Source organism: Onychostruthus taczanowskii, unplaced genomic scaffold, assembly GCF_017590055.1.
Source record: "Onychostruthus taczanowskii isolate IOZ18803 unplaced genomic scaffold, ASM1759005v1 scaffold3, whole genome shotgun sequence".
NCBI classification, from domain to species: Eukaryota; Metazoa; Chordata; class Aves; order Passeriformes; family Passeridae; genus Onychostruthus; species Onychostruthus taczanowskii.
The window spans coordinates 11214524-11234456 of NW_024500349.1; the positions used below are offsets into that span (position 1 = coordinate 11214524).

General features: G+C 38.3%; 1 protein-coding gene across 2 annotated transcripts in view; it reads right to left on the minus strand.

The window, feature by feature from the left end:
* Nucleotides 1-4201: 4201 nt before the first annotated feature.
* The window catches only part of ZNF438 (zinc finger protein 438), a 50819-nt gene continuing 35087 nt past the window's right edge, over nt 4202-19933 (minus strand). Inside the window, exons 5-7 of one of the 2 annotated variants that reach the window (XM_041408870.1) lie at nt 13728-13832; nt 7572-9411; nt 4202-5998 (exon numbers count right to left, since the gene is read on the minus strand). In XM_041408870.1, coding sequence (XP_041264804.1) covers nt 5386-5998; nt 7572-9411; nt 13728-13832 — 2558 coding nt within the window. In that variant the 3' untranslated portion in view covers nt 4202-5385. The remainder of the gene's footprint in view (nt 5999-7571; nt 9412-13727; nt 13833-19933) is intronic. The other variant, XM_041408871.1, reaches the window with a different exon arrangement.

Consider the following 19933-nt stretch of genomic DNA (forward strand, 5'->3'; position numbering starts at 1 on the left):
ACTAGAACTTTATTTGGGGTTGTGGGGATTTTTTTTTTGTCTCAAATGTCACATTAAAAAAAAAAAAAAAAAACTAGAACTTTATTTGGGGTTGTGGGGATTTTTTTTTGTCTCAAATGTCACATTTAAAAAAAAAAAAAGTAAAAAAATTGCTTGTGATAGTGAAGTGTCAGCTGACACACTGGAGCCTTGATTACACTCATGACCCTCACACTGGCAATGGACCAGTGGGAACTGCAACAGAAGTGGCTTCCAAAAAGCAAAACCATTGCTCTGCTCCTGGGCTGGAGCTGAGCCCTGCTTTGGGCAGGACGCTGGCCTGGCATCCCCTGCAACCTGTTTTCCTGAAACATTCTGCAAAGGAGTGTCCAGAGCTACTCAGTCCCAGGCTTTGGATGATGAAAAAGAGGGGCAGGGTGAGGCAAGGCAAGGTGAGATCTCAGGCAGTGTCTCTGAACTGCTGCTTTATGCCATCATATCTGTGTGAGACACTTTTATGGAACTTCTCTGATTCCATTATTCAATTCTAACCAGGTGACAGGACATTCTAGGCTTTTACAATGACACATAAATAACCCAAATCACATTCAGCAGCTGCTTTTTCTTATAGCAACACTTAACTTTTTTTACTCTACTACTTATCAGTGTTGCATCTGCAGGAAACTCAGTGAACCATTTTCCTACTTTTTTAAGCACAGATGCAGCTTTTGATTTCATTTTTATGGACTAAAGCTAAAAGATGTTTTCCTCAGAAAGCTGAACGACCACATTGCACATCTGGCAGCAGCTGGTCTCAGCCAGCACGTGGCTCACCTAACTACCAGCATGAAACTGAGACACCAAAAGGAGGGGACACTGGCAAAGGAATCTGTGCCATTTGGAAAAGCTCATGCCTAAGGAAGCTGAGGGTGCTCCACACTGAAGTACCCCACATGGAAGCAGGGTCTGGAACGATGTAACAAAGGGGGTGGAATGCAGAAGTTTAAGGCTTCAGGACTCTTCCACCAAAGCCAGTCATACAGAAGCTTGAACTTACATTCGAAACATTGTGCCAACCTCCATCATCACTCCTTCCCTCACACATTTCCTTCCCTTTCCTCCACTGAAATCTGCTCTAAGGCCCCTAGAAAGTGCTTGAGTATCTTCATGGCTTGGACACAATCTGGACTGTATAACAGCAGAAATATTTAGCAGAAAAATTCAAAAGAGAAGGCATGGACATTTTTTAATTCTTATTTCCATTGGTCAAGAGAAGTAACTCTAGATAAGAACAAACTGTTTGCATCAGTAGAAGATGTGTAAACATCACCTACAGCAGTGTAAGTGTGCAGAGCGAGCCTCATGTGGAACACTTTGCTCACGTATCTCTTTCCTACAGAACTTGCTTTTTCTGGGTTCATCTCTTATTCCAGATGAAAATGGGAAGTTTCTGCAAAGTAACTTCAGAATGATGTTTCTGGGTTTGTCAGCAGCAAAGATCATAATTTATCCCATCATTTCTAATGCTTACACAGAAAAGTCAGTAAAATTATTAAAAAAATGAAAGGGAGAAAGCTTCCTTTGTACTTGACAGCATCAGCAGTATCATATTTTACACCACCTCTGGTACCACCACGTCCAAAAAACTGCCTAACAAAGCACAAATAGAGACATATGTTATTGCCATTTTCAGGATTTCTTGAAGGTTTGTCAATAAGGTATTAGAAATTCACCCACGTCTGAAAACCAAGTTATTTTTACACTGAAATTTCTAGTTTCTGAGAACTTGAGAACTGCAGAATGGTCAGACTCATAGAGTCATACACTGAACCCCAAACCTTGTTTCCCCACATTGTGCATAATATATGTGTGTGTATATGTATATATATATATATATATGTATAATGCTACCAAGACTATTGAGTCCATGGAACATTTCTGCTTGTTTAGAAAAAAGGAGGCACATTTTTCACTGAAACTTGCTTGCAGACTCAGGTCTTCTTCAGTACTCCTCACCCACAAAAATTATGGCAATTTAATAAAAAGTGGAGAAAATCCTGTAATGTGACAGATCAGCTATAAAAGTGCACACTGAAATGAGAACAACCTTTAAGCCATTAGACTTTTCTTCATGAGACCAGATTTTTTCTGTGTCATACTCAGCACACAGATATTTTCATTTTTCAGAGCTATATGGAATTTGACAAGTAAACCTACTACACTTAATAGCATTTTAATCTTTATGCATAACAATCCCAAACCTACATTGCACAGGTTTGATAACACAAACTGACAGCTGAATTTGAAGTATACGTCTCATTCCAAAACAGATGCACGTGTAGGTGGATGTGTTGTAGAAATACAATGTACTACATGGCTGAGCCTAGATAAGCTGGTGATCCTCAAACATCAGCATCACCTGCATGAAATGGGCAGAAATCTGCTCCTTTAAATACCTGTTCATCCTTCTTATGCCACTTTCTTCAAAGAGCTCAGTGAATAGTAGATGAAATAAGTATCTAATGAGGTATGACAGCAACTCCGATTGAGCTAAAAAGCAGCAAGCTGAATTCTAATAAATAAATGAAGCAAAACATTTACTGCCAGCAACTATGTCAAGTTAGACATAGGAAACTGTAGCTCTGCAGCTGGAGAAGGGCAATACTCTGCAAGCCAGAAAAGTGATGGAAGTCCTCCAGCTTTGGTTATTTATGGTGTGATGATGAAGGAACAACTTTCCATGTGAGGAATGGCTTTAAAGTTGAACAGTGGAGCTGAAAGAGAGACTTAATGAAAAATCAGAGGGGAACAAAACTACAGCTACAAAAACAATAACATTCGGTTTAACAATTTAAAAACATAATTTGTGTGCAAAACCAGATGTTAACTTGTCCAGCTTCAAGGTAAACAGCAAAGTGTATTTATAACAATCCTTCTGCTGGACAGCAAACACGTACTACTAAAAGTTGCAGTATATAAGGCTCACTTCGGGCCTTCAAATCTTATCAAAATGAACACAAATGCCAAACAAACACATTTTAAACAAAGGACACATCTGTATTTAATGCAAAGCTATTTTCAAAAAATACCAATCTTTCATAATCTACCATAAGTGTAATAGCCTGAAACATAAGAATGCTTTCAGGCTCATAAAAAAAAAGGCTTCTAATTTTAAACATTTATGAGGACACTGAGAAGTGGCTTAGAACCATGCTTTAAAACATGTTTTCAGGTTTTGAACCACTGAAAGCTGAGACCCCTTTACCCATTTGGCCTGGAGAAAGGGAGAGAAGTACAAAAATATGAGAAGACTGCACATGAAAATTTTGACTAAAGAAAATGCAACTGACTCCCTCATTCTAGTCCCTTCCTCCCACCAGCACTGACTTCCCTCTCCAGGGAAAGTGCACCTCTTCCCTGGTGACCACCCCAAACAAATCATCTACATCACTGGCTCTGATGCACCACTATTTTTAACAAATACCTTTTGAAAGTAATTTTAAAGGGCCACTCTGCCATGGCTGCTGCTGTTCCTGAACAGAAGGGACTCTGTCTCAGTACTGAATTTATGTCAGCTCATTTTAAACTATACCTTGGGATGGGTGATTTAATGTTCACTCTAAAAAAATATCATGATCAAAACTTTTAAATGGCTTTTCCCAACTCATAAAATGCATGTTTTATGCTGGGAATGAACTTCCCTTTGCCACAGTGTAACTATGGGAAGGAGGGATTGTTCTCACATTTCTGTTTCATGGAAAACACCCTGCTGTTTGATTTTTGAAGTTAAAGGATTAAGTTGCAGAGGCAAAAAATGCTGCTAAATGCAACACACTCTACTAAGTTAAATACAGCCTCAGTCTGATGTGAAACACTGACTTTAAAAACAGCTGTTCCTGTCCAAATATGCCAGTGAAAATAAATATGAATATATTGTAACATTACGAATAATGTATAATATATCGTAACATTAAAAAATGAATGTGTCAAGAATAAGAACAATTACTACTTTTAAGGTAATTCAGCATAAAAAACCCAATATATGAAAGCAAAGAAACAGCTACAAATCTGAATTTATAGCAACAGATTTGAAAGTTTTGAAAATCCATGGGAAAATACAGTTCTATGGGCATTTTCTTTTTGTCTTTTGTTATTCTTGATTCCTACCTTACAGTTCAACTTCAGGGCAAAGCACCACACCACAAGAAATCACATTCAAAACTATTAGGTCATCAAAACTGCCTTTACTGTTAAAAACAAAACACATACACAAAATATTGCAACAGCTTGTGGAATCCCACTCAGAAAGCTCAACACTTTTAGACCTCTTCTCATGTTTTCATGACCATAATTTTTGCAAAACAGTGAGAAGCAACCCAGGCCATTTTAGGCATGACTCTTTTATCACTGCAATCCCTCAATTACAGCTGATCACAAGAAGGAATGAATAAAGTGGTACTGTAGGGACAGTGCTGCTGTATTTTTCTTGTCCTCTGATGTGCTCTGACTTCTGCTGGAGAATGATGTGGTGATTTCTTAGACTTGCCTCCATGATTGCTCCCAAAATAATTCAGAGGAACATAAGGCTTTAAGCAGTTTAAACTTCAATTTCAAATTGGATTCAATGGTTTCAATGACCTTTTCACCAAAACCAAGCTCCAGAACTCCACCCTCTTACAGGACCTGCCCCCTTGGAGATGTGCTGGGCTCCATCTCAATGGGTGGCAACAAATCTTCAACCCGAAAAGGTACAGGCATAAAAAATACATGTGAGGTTTTTACTCCTAAAATACAAATACCTTTGCTGTTACCAGGACAGAAAAGAACACCAAAAACACCTGCAAGCAATGAACATTTTTGAAGACACTGAAATCAAGAAAACAAGAATCAGAAGTTCTTAAATTATAGACTATAAAGCTCCTGAGTGCTAGCTGCATGTATGCACATTTAAGTGATGGAGAGAACTGCATGGAAATATGCATTTACCACAAAATCTGGGAGCACAATTGGGACCTGACTTCCAGTCAGGTTTTTAATTGGATTTAAGACTAAGATTTCTTCATATAAATTGATTTATTTCTGTGTGTACAGTATAATTTAACTTGCAAATATATTTCATTGAGGTTAATAATTAGTATTGAGTATTTGCTGTTATAAAGTTCCTTAAGCATGAATTTTAAGTACAAAGATTCATAATCAGCTTCCATGTACCCATCTGGAATGATACAGAATAAACACATTTTCTAGTCACCAAAATAAGGGTTAATATGGCTTTTTAAAAAATCCCCAACAAACCCAACTAACAAACCTTTTAAGTGATACATCTGCTGAGTTAGTTTAGCAAGACAGTGAAAGAACAATTTGGTAAGGTAGTTCATGTTTTTCAGAGCATGGTAGAGTTGAGCTTCAATATTCACCATTATCAGAAAGTTCAATAATTCCTTGTTTTGATACCAAAGTAAAAATTGTCCATAAAGTGGAAGGGTCTTCACAATTATGATGAGTCTGCCAATGATTACAAAGATCCTCTTTTCTTCCAAATAACTGTTTGCATAAAATGCAGTTATAGCCTGCTTTTGACCAAAATTCTATTTTTTTTCTTTGTGGGCCAAACCCCACATTTTGCATCTCCTTAGAGGCTTCACTACTTCCTGACTGGCTTGGTTCACTTTTAGGTACAATATTGGCATTATTTTGATGGTGGAAGTACATCTGTCTCTTTGGTTTTGGAACATTATACAGCTCCTCCTGATGGGCACTGCACTTTGCTAAATGTCTCCTCTCACTGTGCTGTTTCCACACGTGGGTTGTGTGTTTGACCAGCTTCCCCTTTGTTCCTCTGCTTCCTTGCAAAACCCCTTCCTTCACTCTTCCCTGAATCTCTTCTCCATGACAGCACAATAAGTGAAACTTCATCTCACCAAAAGACTCTGCAATAAACTGGCATCGACCACATTTGACCTGTAATTTCACTCCTCCCGGGTTATGGAACAGGTCCTCAAAATTGCACTTATTTCCCCTGTTAAAAAAAGGAAATACAAACTATTTAAATATTAGCCAGGCAGAGAAGAGGGATGGCAATTTCTGTCCTTACAAGTTCCAAGAAGAGATGACAGTCATTAAACACTTTTAATTAAAAAAGGGCATTCTTTCTACAGTATCTAATTCATATGGAAGAGGAAAAAGAAAAAGAAAGTAAATAAATACTAGTAAGGCTGATTAGGAAAAAACTGAAACCAAATGACACTTCTGAGTTTAAGAATTGCTTCGAAAATTAGCTTTGGTGCAAATAACCCTTTTAACAACACCATCCTTTAATACAAGACTGATAATTTTTGTTAAAGTTCCTGATTCAGGGGAGGTCAATCCAAATATTTCTAGTGCTGTGCTAGAAAAGTGAAAATTGCTATTACCTGTAATGTACAAGTAAGAGAAACCTACTTGTTAACAGTGAGTGATCTAAGTCAATTTGAGGCAAAACCACCTCCCTTTCCAAGATGGAAGCTGTGAAATTTCTAAGTTTCTTGTCTTTTTTTTCTACAAGTTGGTAACATAGTTTAGAAAAGTTTAAATACTAATAGGCAATTGGACAGCCCCTCCCCTTGATTTAGGACAGTTCTGTAGTATAAAGGATACACAGGCAGTCCCTGGTTAACACAATCAAAACAAGATCTCCTCAGACATCTTCTGATAACATGTGCAAGAAGGACTTTATAGCACTGTGCATTTATACATATTAGAGAGATTACCCAACAAAACAGATAAACTGAATCATTCACTGTATGACAGCTACTAAGACTGACAGAAAAGGACTGGTATTTCTTAGTCTCAAGACTGTAAAAGTTTCTGACTGATGCTCCTGAGAGTGGAGCTATGAAAAGTAAAATGAGTAGAATGGAACTGCAGTGAGGAGCTACATTGAAGCCCCGAGTGTTCTTCAGTGAAAATAAATGCACTGGAACAAACAAAAAAGGCAACATTTATACTATATCAAGAGATTTCACCTCAAAATAATAATACAGAGGTAAAAGTATGTTCTATCCATCTTAATACACTGCATGTTAACTTTTCTATTCGGCTGAGTGATTGCAAAAGCAGCAGTAAACTCATGACAGATTAGCTCACAGCATTCCCTAAAAGGAAGTGGCATAATGACATTTAACAGGGAAAGCACACTACAGGCTAATACTGAAATATGAATTGTTTTTTGCTTACTGCAATTGGTTCCCTTACCTTCTAGGGAAAACCCCAAAGTGGGTGGGACAGAAGATGAAGCACTAACCATGAGAAACCAACTGACCCAAATATGGCAGTATATTGGGTGTTACTAGAATATATGCAAAATTATTTTGGATATTCAAGTGTCAATAATGATTTATAGACAATCAGCTAATGATTTAGCTGATTTATAGTAAATCAGCTAAAATATACTGGTTGGTCTAATGGATTGACTAGATTCAAGTGGAATATTTAAACAATTAGGAATCTCAGTGGAAAAATGCAACAGTTTTCATAATGGTGAGGTTTATTAATTTCCACTGACAAATGTGAAATCCAGTTTTCATTAGCATTTAATTAGTGAAAACTCTCACCTCTCTGCAGCTTCTTCTGCCTCTTTTACATTCCTGTCTCTCTTCTTTAAAGTATCTTGCACCAGTTGCTCGCTAGTGTAGGGCTCTGTGCTGATAACAACCCTGTGGACTTCTCTGAGGTGGCCAAAGTACACTTTTGCATGGCCAAAAACTTTAGCACAGAATTCACAGCACACCAGCTTTTTGGATTTGCCTTCGTTGTGATGAAGCTTCATATGTGTGCTCAGGCTCCCAGAATGGATATATGCCTTCCTGCAGATCCTGCAGCTGTAGGGCCGCCTGCTCGTGTGCGTGTTCATGTGGTCCTGGAGATGGTGCTTGAACTGGAACGTATGGTTACAAACATGGCATCTGTGCAGCGCCTTCGGGACGGCTGAGCAGGTATTTCTGCTCAGATCACTTGATTTAGCTGATGTAGGGTCACTGTGCTTGGAGCTTACATACTTATTGGTGAGTGACCCATTTAACAATAAGTCCTGCTCGCGAGACGGCGTCTCTACGACTGCTGCAGGAGTCAGCGGTGCGAACGCCTGCACAACCACCACCGGTTTTGGTCTGATACTGCGGTATTTTTTCACTGCTTCTGCTTTATTGTCTTCAGGTGTCTGAATATCAACCTTTGCCCTCTCTCTTCCTTCTCTAAACTTATTAATGATGCATTTCCTTCGCTTGGCCTGAAAAGCCAATAAATCTTCCGGGGCTCTTTTTTTCCTGCCTCTTCTTTTAGGAGTTGCACTGCTCAATTTTTTAAGACTGTCGACATCATCCTCTTTGCTGGGTGGAGAGAAGGTATTTTCTCGAACGGATTGTTTGGGAACTTGCGTAAATGATACCCCTAATTGCTTATCAAAGGCTTTGGTTTTCAAACATGGTATCTTTTCACATTCAGATTTTAGCGAATGACCAGCTATGTCCATAACATTAATATTCTGCTTCGATTTACAGAACACTGAATTTTTCATTCTGGAGTAAGGCAAAATAGGAAGTTGTCCTTTTGGTGCTGATGGAGCCATCTGAATTGTACTGCCAAAAACTGTTGATGACAAAACAGCAACAGGACTTGTAGAATTTGTGGGTTTTTCCTTTAGTTTCTCAGATGTCAGGAGTGACTCTCTTGTGGTTTCTGATGCTGTCTTCACAGAATGTAGACTTAGTTTCATGGGATTAGTTGTACTTGATATCTTTGATGGAGAATCTTCAACTACAGATGGTCCAGAAATATTATCACTAGCAATTTTAGTTTTGTTCATTACAAGAGATCTAGATTCCACACGATTGCTTTTATTCAGTAATGTGGCAACTCCAATTTCAGCTGAGTCACAGTCCGCTATCATCACCTGCTCAGCTGAATCTGAACTAGAATGAGCTTCAGGACACTCTTCAGGTGGAGTAGTCACGGGGGAAGTCTGTGATGAGATCAGGGCTTTGGCAGGAATCTTGTGACATGCACTCAGACCAGAGATTTGTGCTGGTTTTCTGTCACTCAGCAATTTATTCCTTACAGATTGGTACCTGGGGATGGGCAGCTTTAGGTTTTCAGAGGGGGCCACAGTTGACTGCTGAACTTGCTGCGTTAGGGCAGGCGCAACACACGGCACAGCCAGCAGGGAAAACGTGCCCTTGTGAGCAGCCACCTGCATGACAGCATAGTTCTGAGCTGGCACCACCAGGGGCTTAGGACCTGAAGCTGAAATTGGTGTCATTGGCTCAGGCAAAGATGACTGAAGGCAAGAAACCACTCCGGATGTTAAAATTTTTGGTACCATTTTTGGAGCAATGGTCCTAAACTGACTTTTCTTCTGAAAACTTTGTATTATATCCGAAGGGGATTTCTGTTTATCTGTAAGAATAACATAACACAGATGTAATATGATACACAGTATTTTTGAAAAATTACTCTCTCAAAAATAAAACTGCTTACAAAGGACACTATTAACACAAGATTATTAAAAATATTTAGGTATTTAAATGAACACCAAATTAAATCTAGAATTGCAAAAGTTTCACAGACAAAAGCACTGTATGAAGCAACATGCTTGAAAACAGATTTGCAAAAAAACCTCCTGTTAATCAAATCTTAATTGAATGTTTCCTTCTAGGTTAGAAACTACATGACATTTCAGAACAAATACACCCATAAGCCTCTGGTAAAGCTGCGAGAGCATGCTCACAATATTCTGCTGGAAAAACAGGGACAGGATTTAAGCTCCATGACACAAAACTTCTCTGAGCACCAGCTCTGATCATCTATCTCAAAAAGAATCATGCCATCTTTTAGACATTCTCTACTATTTAGAATTTGTGGGTTTTATTAGATACAGACCAAAGTTTTCCTGATGGAGTCTTAGAAAAGTTACTGCTACAAAACATGCAAATAATGTACAATAAAATCAAAGAGGACTTGAAAAAATATGTGAATATTAACTACTGTCAAATACCCAGTCACAAAAATTACTCAGGTGCCACTAATGCGCAACAGAACTACTGCAGTAAATTATTTAAACACTTTCTTGAAAGATGTAATTTATCAAGGTTATATAAGAATTTCTTCCTGTTTCTATTTGTGTTCATAAAAGTTGCAAATGTTTTTAGTAAAAAATGTGAGGATAATTAAAACAAACAAAAGGAAAACAATATAATTCATATGATTTAATATGCATTAGGCAGCAAAGACACCTGCTGGCCTTTCAGACTCCACAGAAAAGGAGTGGATAGATAGTTAATTGTACCACTACCATTTCATCTATTGGTCTCATTACTCTCTCTCAAATACAATTATAGATGCCTCCAGTTCTCCAAACCTGGAATAGGTTTCCTGGAAAAATGGAAATTGCAACCACTAAAAATTCAGCTACAAAGATTCCAGGCAGAAAGGCAATTTGGACATAAGCAAAAATCATTTGAGAGGAATCACATTTGAACTGAATACATGAAAGTAAATGCCTCAACCTTGAAATATTGTAGTACAGTAATTCCATAGGAACGTTTCCATTCCTTGCCATTTTAAAGACTTGTATTACAAACACATTTATAGTGATACTGAACTTAAAAAGGTAACTGTGAATTAGTACCAACACTGGAAACTCCAGTAAATTTATCTTAATCCTGGATGTTCTTCTCAGACATCACACACTTTGCAGCAAGCACTGCAAGCTACAGACCTATCATGTTTCATGACCAGAACTCCTGGACAGATACATATGCATATTCATGGTGTGCACATGTGCAGTAAAGCCACTGCCTTCAGGACATGCTGGATTCACTGAGCAATCACATATAAACTGTGCAGTTCATATTTAGTAGATCTGATGCTTTTCAAAACTCTTTGATCAGCAGATTCACAGAGCAATAACTATGCAGGGCATAAGCCTTTGATCCTTTTATTGCCATCTATTGCATGTTCATTATGCACTTTCTTTATACTCCAGTTAAGTGAAACTAATTTTATTTTTTTTTTAATCTAGTCACTAAATATATAGAAATCTTTACATTTTCAGCTACTAAGATTTATGTTAGTCGGATGATGATTTGTTTCCCACAAGGTATCTTCCTGTTGCTTTTGAGTAAACGATTTAAGTAGTTGAGAAGAAGATAAAACTATGTAAGGTATTGTAATCACTAACCAAGCTAGCCCTGAACTTCAATGATAATTACAGCTCAAACCATATAGCTTAAATACAGCAGATAACAAAATAAGGGTACTTTCCTTTTAGGGGACACAATCAGTTCTTATTTCTCCAGATTATGCTTGTCAGACACTGACAATAAAGACTTCCTCCAAATCTGCAGCTATTTAGCTCGCCACAATATTCAACATGAAGATGTTTCCATTCTCTCTCATTTCTCTTGTTCCTCTCCTTTTTTATTTCAAAATTTCATTCATTGATTTGCATGTAACTTTTGGGAATGCCAGCATTTAAGCAGATTACTACCCCTGCTACTCCAAGTTACAAGGCACCCACTCTTCCACCAATGGTAACAGGAAAAGGTGGAAGGTTTGCTGTGGACATGTCACCTCTACAAATGGCAGCCATAAAAGCAAGGTTAATTTGAACTTAGGAGGAAATATTTGTAGAAATAATGTATAGCATTAGTTTTAAAAACAACCATATGTTTCTCAAATGCATTGACTTGCCTAATGCAAAATTAAGCAGTAAAATTACTTTTCTATAAAGAATCTCCACATATTTTCTCAGCATTCCACAGGAGAGTGTTGCTCTAAAAGCCAAAACCTTCATCAATATGAAACGCAAGATGCTCTTTGAAACAAGGTCTGTTTAGATCAATACCTTTCTTACACAGGTAACACAATACTAAGAATTGATATAACTGTTTGAGAAGGGATTTTTATACAAAAACTTTTTCCAACTACTGTAATTTTATCCTAAGTTTTCCAGGTTGTTTGGTACCAACCTTCAGTACAATTTTTTTTTTGTCCCCCCACTTTTTCACAAGTTAACGTTAGACATTCTAGTGCACAGTTATTCATTGCAGTGCTTCTGGTAAGCAAAGGAACACTCGACTTTGCATTTCCCTCCCCTCCAACACAGCTACTGTAGTTAAGCTGCTTAGCCAGTGCCTAAATATAGAGAAGGGCTAGGTGCAGACTAGCTGCCTGATGATGCTTCAGGCTCTGTTAACATTTTGCCTGCAGACTAGGAAAGCTGACTGGAAGAACTGGTGCAAGACTACTTAGCATCCTGGGTCAGGAGAAAGCAGCCAGTCAATTCACAGACTGGAGGTTCTGCTGACCCCACCCAGAGCATGCAAGTACCATCAGTGACCAAAATTCTGTTTTCCATTTATAGTTGGTGAAAAGCTTCCACAATTTCCTTTGCACATAGCAAGTGCTATAGTAATTCATGTCTTCACCACACTGAAGGACTTGAATATGCTCTGGCTGGCTGGCTTGTGCAAAGGCAGCTTGGAAACCTCACATGCATCTCTCAGGGACATTCTGTTTCTTCCAAATTATTTCTGTCTCTGATTCAAAGGACTCATTTTGACTTGTCATCTGTGACCTGAGAAAAAGCCTTTGTGCCTATGCAATCTCATTAAGTCGTTCACCTAAGAAGGGGAAGTTTCAGTTAAGGGAGGCTCTGCAATGGCATTTATGAGGATGGCCCTTCATTTTAGACAACACTCTTTCCACAAGTAAATCTGCAAATCCTTCACTGGAAGGTAACAATTTTTATACTTTCTTTAAAATTTTCATTAATAACAAAAGAAAGCATTAGATTTGATATCTGAAGGATGTGAAGCTCATTTTTACCTGCTGTGTTCTCAGTCTTTCAGATGAGTGTGGAATTGGGACAACAGGTAGACACTTTTAAATAATTACACACAAGGCTAAACCAAATGCAGTTCAACCTATTTACTTTAAAAGTCTCTGTTAAAAGATTAATGGTTACCATGCTAGGACCTGCAAGCATCAAATCCCTCAGATACCTGCAGGATGTCATAAGCTTTCATCCCTTCTAAATAACCTTAAAATTGTATAGAAGTGGACAGTGACACACCAACACAAAAATCAATGATGCATTAAATTCTCTGATAGATCCATGCTAGGAAGACTCCTCTGGAGGAAATGGAGCTTCCATGGGGTGCTGCTTCTTCATGGTTCCCCTGCCTTCCCAAGTCATCCAAGTCTGGTCTACCTCAGCCAGTCTGCCTTATTTGCACTTCCTTTATAGTCTGTTCCCGATGTAAAGCACACAACATTGCTGAACTCAGATGCCATAGAAAGTATCCGAAGAAATTTAATTTTCAGTACTATCTGGTCAATTTTGAAAATAACCACCAAACAGCCACCACAGGAACCACTGAGTAGCAGTGTTCATTTTTAAAATAATCTTTGCAGGTCCACCTCAGTTGTGCAGGTATGTATATCATTTGTGTATGAATTGACACATGAGAGAAAATAACACCAAAAAAAGAATAATCTTGTTTTGAAGGAAAAGACAGAATACAGATGAAGATTAATGAGTATTCAATGAATATTAATCCAGATGAGTCTTTTGCTGACTTTAAAAGGAAGAGTATCTTTTCTGTGGGAAAGAAAAAAATGCACAACTGTCTTAAGACACAACATTAGATCTTTTTCTGCCAATGATAGTTAATAATTCATTTTGCCAAATCTCCATACACACTAAATACCTGTGGATACTGTCTTTCCAGCACAAGTTTCTTGCTTTTGCTGACCCAGCATACTTTGTTGGACACAATGTTTCTCTGCAGGATTAGCATGCAAAAAAACACCACCTGCAAAAGTGCTTCAGTTATAAATAGATCCCAGAACAAAAAAACCCCCAAACAACCAAACCCCCAAAACCAACAAAACCCAGAAAAAGACAACACAAAATGGTAATATAAAACATTAACTTCCAGTTAATGCATTAAGAAAACTATGGCTTTTTGCTCTTTGCCATTTTTCTCTCCTCAAAATGCACTTTAAAATCTAATACATTGCATGCCAAATGCAAGGTGATAGCTTAATGATTGAGTAAAGCTGGTTAATGTGGCAAACAGATGGGATGGTTTAGCTTCAGTGTCATGGCAGACTGTCAACAGCAGCAAAACAAAATGCTTCAAAAAATGAAGAATCAGTAGCTTTATTGAGTAGTTTTAACACAGGGACTAAATTCTATGCTCATTTACACTTTCCATAATTCCATGCAAATAAACTGCAGATATTATAGAAAACGGAATTTGGACTGCTTTATTCAAAACCAGTTTTGCTAAACACCTGTACAAAGTAAGATTAGGAATAAAACCTACACACCATGAGTTTCCAGATCTATACATTACAGCAATTAATTTGCATTTGTTTCTACCTTTGTTAATAATAACTACCTGGGTGGAATATTCTGTTCTGGGTATTTGCATCAGAAAATTTTCTAAAATTAATTTCAGCAGAAAACACCAGCCATTCTCAGTGTGTCTGCATTAAAAAATTAAAAATAAAGAAAAAAAAATAATCTAGTGACACATCTGTGCATCAGGTGAAGACCTTCATATATGACACAGCAATGTCTCTTTTATCTCTGAAAAGCTACCCAAATTAGGCAAAGCTGTAGACTCTGGGCATGTGTTCAGTAGACACTTCAAGCAGCTAACTTTTCCAATGATTACATTCTATTGAGTGTGCTCCTGCTTCAGGCTGGATGGATTTTCCCTGAACTATGGCTTTAGGTCCAAGCACCCGAGCTGGAAAAAGGAAATGGCCTCTCCTTATCTCTGAACTGCAGAGCTGACAGTGTGGAAGAGAAACAGGAGAATATACAGGGCAAGCAGAAAAAGGACAAGACTTCAAAAGTGTCCAGGCCAAAGAGTCAGGGTGGGATATGGGAATTAAATGCAGACTTAACTCAGGTAACCAACATTACACGAGGTGGAAAGAGGAAGCCAAAAGAGGAATCTCACATTGCCTTTTTAGTATTCAATTTTTTAAAGAGTATTATAACTATGTTTACATAAGAGTGCTTTTGTGCAATTTAAACTGGCTTAGAAAAATAAACAATATAATGAAGTATTTTAATGCAAGATTGGAAAATCTCTGTAGACCATTCACATAAACACTAAGATACAGAATGTTCAAATACACTTAGAAAACTTATTCTGGTATTCCAAAGGAGGAACAAAATAATTTGTTAAAGTTCTAGAAGCTTTAAGCTGTATCTTTAAAGCTATATATAATTAGATCTGATTTGAACATAAATGTGATTTGCTAGCTGTGCAATAAGCATTTTATAATTTAGAAAAGTCCTCTTTACAGACTGTGCAAGTTTATTATTTTAAGGGATTAGGATTATAGGGCATTTCAAGAAATTCTGTGAGTAGTGGGATGCTTTCTGGATGCCTTAAATAGTCTCCAAAAGACTCTTCTTAGCAGAAGAACACACTGAAATAATAATACTTTTTTTTACACTAATTGGACTCCATTAAAGAGGATGTTCAACATTAAAATTTCTAGTGGCGTTTTTCAGCGTGGGAATAAGCTACAACTATTTTTAGCATAAACTGTCACCTTGCAGAGGTAAATCATACAGTAATCTAAGATTGTGGGTATATAGTTTGCATTTAAGAAGACCTCCAGTTTCCTCTCTAATTCAGTCTTCTGTTTTTGCCTGAAACATCCTTTCTGCACTATTAACCATATATTGATACATGCTAAAGTTTACACAGATCTAACATAACTTAAGAAAACAAAAATTAGATTACGCCACTTTCTCAACTTCCAGAATTGCTTTCCTCTGTTGTTTGACAGTGTACATAGGAGAGGTCTTTCACACAGTCCTTTTCTCCACATTGGAGAGGTACAGACTCTCTTGATAGATGGGCTATTGGATGGATAAGGAATTGGCTGGATGCTCATGGTGAACAGTTCAATGCCTGTATGGAGATGGGTGACCCGTGGTGTCCCTTGGGTCCATACTGGGACCAGTGCTGCTCCATACCAGTGACACAGACAATGGCATTAAGTGCACCCTCAGCAAGTCTGCAGGCAAAAGCAAGCTGAGAGATGCAGCTGGCACACCTGGAGGATCTGGACAAGATCAAGAAGTGGGAAGCTCATGAGTTCCTGCATGTGGTATCAATACAGGTGGGGCCAAAGTGATTCAGTGCAGCTCTGCCAAGAACTTGGGGGTACTGGTGGATGAAAAGCTGACTGTGAGCTGCAAACGTGCACTCACAGCTCAAGAAACCAAACAGTGTCCTGGGCTGCACCCAGAGCACCGTGGGCAGCAGGGCAGGGAGGGGACTCTGCCCCTCTGCTCTGACCTGGTGAGACCCACCTGGAGCACTGCATCAGCCCTGCGGCCCTTGGCACAGGAAAGACATGGACCTGTTGGAGCAAGTCCAGAGAAGGGCCACAAAAATGATGAGGAGGATGGAACACCTCTTGTATGAGGTTAGGCTGGGACAAAGATGGGGTTGTTTAGTCTGGGGAAGGCTCCAAGAAGACCTAATTGAGGCCTTACAGCACCTGAAAGGGGCTGAAAAGAAAGACAGCAACACTTTTTTACAGTGCTTGCAGAAACAGGACAAGGTGTAATGGTTTTAAAAATAAAGTAGATTCAGACTAGATACAAGGAAGAAATTTTTCACCTGCCCACCACTCACACCAGCATCTTGGCTTCAGTATCTCTGTTCCCAGAGAAAAGTATAACATAAAAAATACCCATACTAAAGCAGACTTGTTAAACACAAGTTAACACATTGTGAGAAATTTAGTCACTATATTAGCACCATTGGCAACAGTAATAATTAAGATATAATTTTTAATTTCTCATAGATTTAGATTTGATATATTTCTGTATTGTCCCACCACAAATAACTTTTAAAATATGTATTAAATACTATTTCTGCACGGAACCACAAGTGGCCAACAGCTTTGAGGCAACCTTTTTGAGTTGAGACCTGAAACATATTAGCCACACTATTCAAAAATCACTATAGGTAATCACTATAGGTGAATCATTATTCAAAAGCAGCTTCCTATATATATAATGTGGGCAATGCATGGCTTAACACAACCTCCTATTATAAAAAGCCTTTTTTGTGCTACTATATAAAGGAAGAAAGTCTTCAAAGTCAGAATACATGTAAGAGTCAGAATACATATACATACGAGATTTTTAGACACTTTTGCAGTGAATTTAAAATACATTTATTAGCAGATCTAAATGCTTTTTTAGCACCTCTCATGCAGTGTTTGTGAGCTTTAAAAGCTTTCCATTTTTCTGAAGGCACAGCCTTTCAAGTTATAAGCTACTCATTTCATATTAAGGTCAACAAAATTAATAGGTCTTAAGCAGATCAAAATATTTTCATATCAAGAAATGAAAACTGGCATAAAGAAAGCTAGACATAAAGAATCTGTAATTACTAACAACCTTTTCCACCTTTACAGCTGAAGAAACTACACAGATTTTTCTCACTATGGCAGTATAAGAACTAAGGGCTCAAAATGGTTCCTGGCCTCTGCAACCACACAAATAAGTGACTGAATTTAATTTCTATTTAAGCACAGAACTTCTTTTTGAGAGACACTGTTAGATACATCATCAAAGACTGTATTTCAGCTTCTTTATGCCTCTGCTAGTTTCAGCAACCAATCATGTCAGCCTCAAAGTGGGCATTATCTAGGAACCTTGGTGATCTGATGATGCAGTTGAGTAGAATGGAAATTATTTTTCTGTCACTGCAAGTCCACTGGTTATCTTTGTTGGTTTTGCCCAGTCATTCTGCTCCATATAGGACACCATCCCTGAAGATTTGCAAAGCAAAGCTGGATTGATGCAGCCACTTGGGGGAACTAATTGTTCAGAAAATAGTTGAAGGAGGTGATGGAAGCATTGGTCATAAACTAGTAATTGATAACCCCCAAGCAGCATTGCAAATATAAATTAAGTACTTTAGAAAGTGGGGATAAACACCTGTAATTGGATTTTTCAAAATTTCTGAGAGAATTGCCAGTAGAAATTTCTTTTAGTGAGCTTCAGGAAAGATATGGACCTAAACAGTAATTCATCCACTGTAAAGTCAATGTATAGTTATTTTTAAAGGGTCTATCAAAATCAAATCAACATGGACAAAATTTCAATATGCCTAATGTGCGGTAGTAATTAATGGACTTATTTTCTCTTAAGTACAGGAAACAGTAACTACCAAAACTGCTACAAAAATTAAGGCAAAATTCTTCGAGAACTATGCAGCATGAAAAGGTCAAGTAGAACCATTTAATTAATAAAATCAGAAAATAGTTTCTGATTAGATTTTTACTCTTCTTTCAAAAAAGAGAACACATCTACCTCCTACTGAGAGTTCAACCCTCTTTGGGACAGAAAACATGTATGTCTCACTTCAGTAAGGGAATTAGGGCTCTTACTCCCAAAATTTAATTTTTTTTTAAATACTGACATGCAAACAAAAGAGAACACAACAAAAAAGGAAAAGTTTTATTCCTGTTAAAGAGTACTTTTTTGTTGAGAATCAGTGCACTTTTTTTCTAAAGAAAGACTGTTTTCAGGAGAAAACAAGTAATTTGCCACTTCAGCTCAATACATATTTTACTTGAGGCATTAAAAACATCTGCATGGTGACTTCTGTAGTACAAACCTCAAAAATGTTCCCTCATGAACTGAGGATCAAAAGACTGCCAGTCTTGTCTTGGCCTATTTTGAGTCTTCTGTTATAAATTATACACTAATTTATCACTCTCCAAAGAAAGGGCAGAAAAATTGTTAAACTCCAAGGATAGCTGGAGAGTATCTTCTGAGGAATTTTTTTAATAGGTAATTTCATTGAAAATTACCTAAGTAGTCTAAGTTTTGAATAGAGAATCCATATCTAAGGTTTTTGTTTGCTGTAACTGTGCCCCCTTTTCTTTCTTCAGGAGCCAGATTTCTTCAGAAAAACTCCCCAGCTCTAGCTGAGATACACAAAACATTGCTACCTGTAGCTAATTCTGCTGAAGATTAAAACTAAAATAAAGATTAAAGGATCTCCACAGTATGTATATTTTTTCAAATATAGACGGATCTGCATAGCACAGGAAAACTAAAACATCTTCTGGAATGCTATGGTCCTGGCTAGACAAATATTAATTTTCGTAACATATAAAATTATCACTTGCTGCTGAACTTGGACACAGCTAGACCTCACTGGCAGTAGGATGCAGCAGAAAACAATTCAAATTACAGTATCTGACTGATTTTCCTCCCTCAGTGCACAATTACAATTATTTGCAATGCTTACTGGCATTGCTAACTTGCCCATACCAGCCACCATGCTGTTTAAAGGCAGCGCTGGCTCTCAAGGGGCTGGATGTGCTGCAAAGGAGCTGTGGAATACACTGCTGACAGGTGACAATGGATCAGCAGCGGAGGATGGAAGCGAGGGATGCCGCCCTTAGCCGGCCCCGGTGTGCGCAGCCCCGGCCCGGCGCTGCCGTGTCCGTGTCCGTGTCCGTGTCCGTGTCCGTGCCCGTGTCCGTGTCCGTGCCCGTGTCCGTGTCCGTGCCCGTGCGGCGCACGGGAGCCGGGAGCGGGGCCAGCAGAGGGAGTCGGTGCCCGTCCCGCCGCCCCGCTCCGCAGGTGCCAGCCCGGCCCGGAGCCGCGGCTCACGGCCACGGCCCCGCTGTCGGTTTCAAACAACACGCAGGCCTAATAATAGGCCTAATAATTTGCCTAATATTTTTGTAATGTTAAATACGGCTTGTCCTGAAAAATCCCCCAAGCTGCAGAATCGGGTACAGAACCGCACCCAACCTCCAAACAACTTTGTGACGAGTTACTTTAGTATTTCAAAACATTCTACCTCTGCAACCTCTTCAGTCAATTCATTGTTTTGCTTTAACT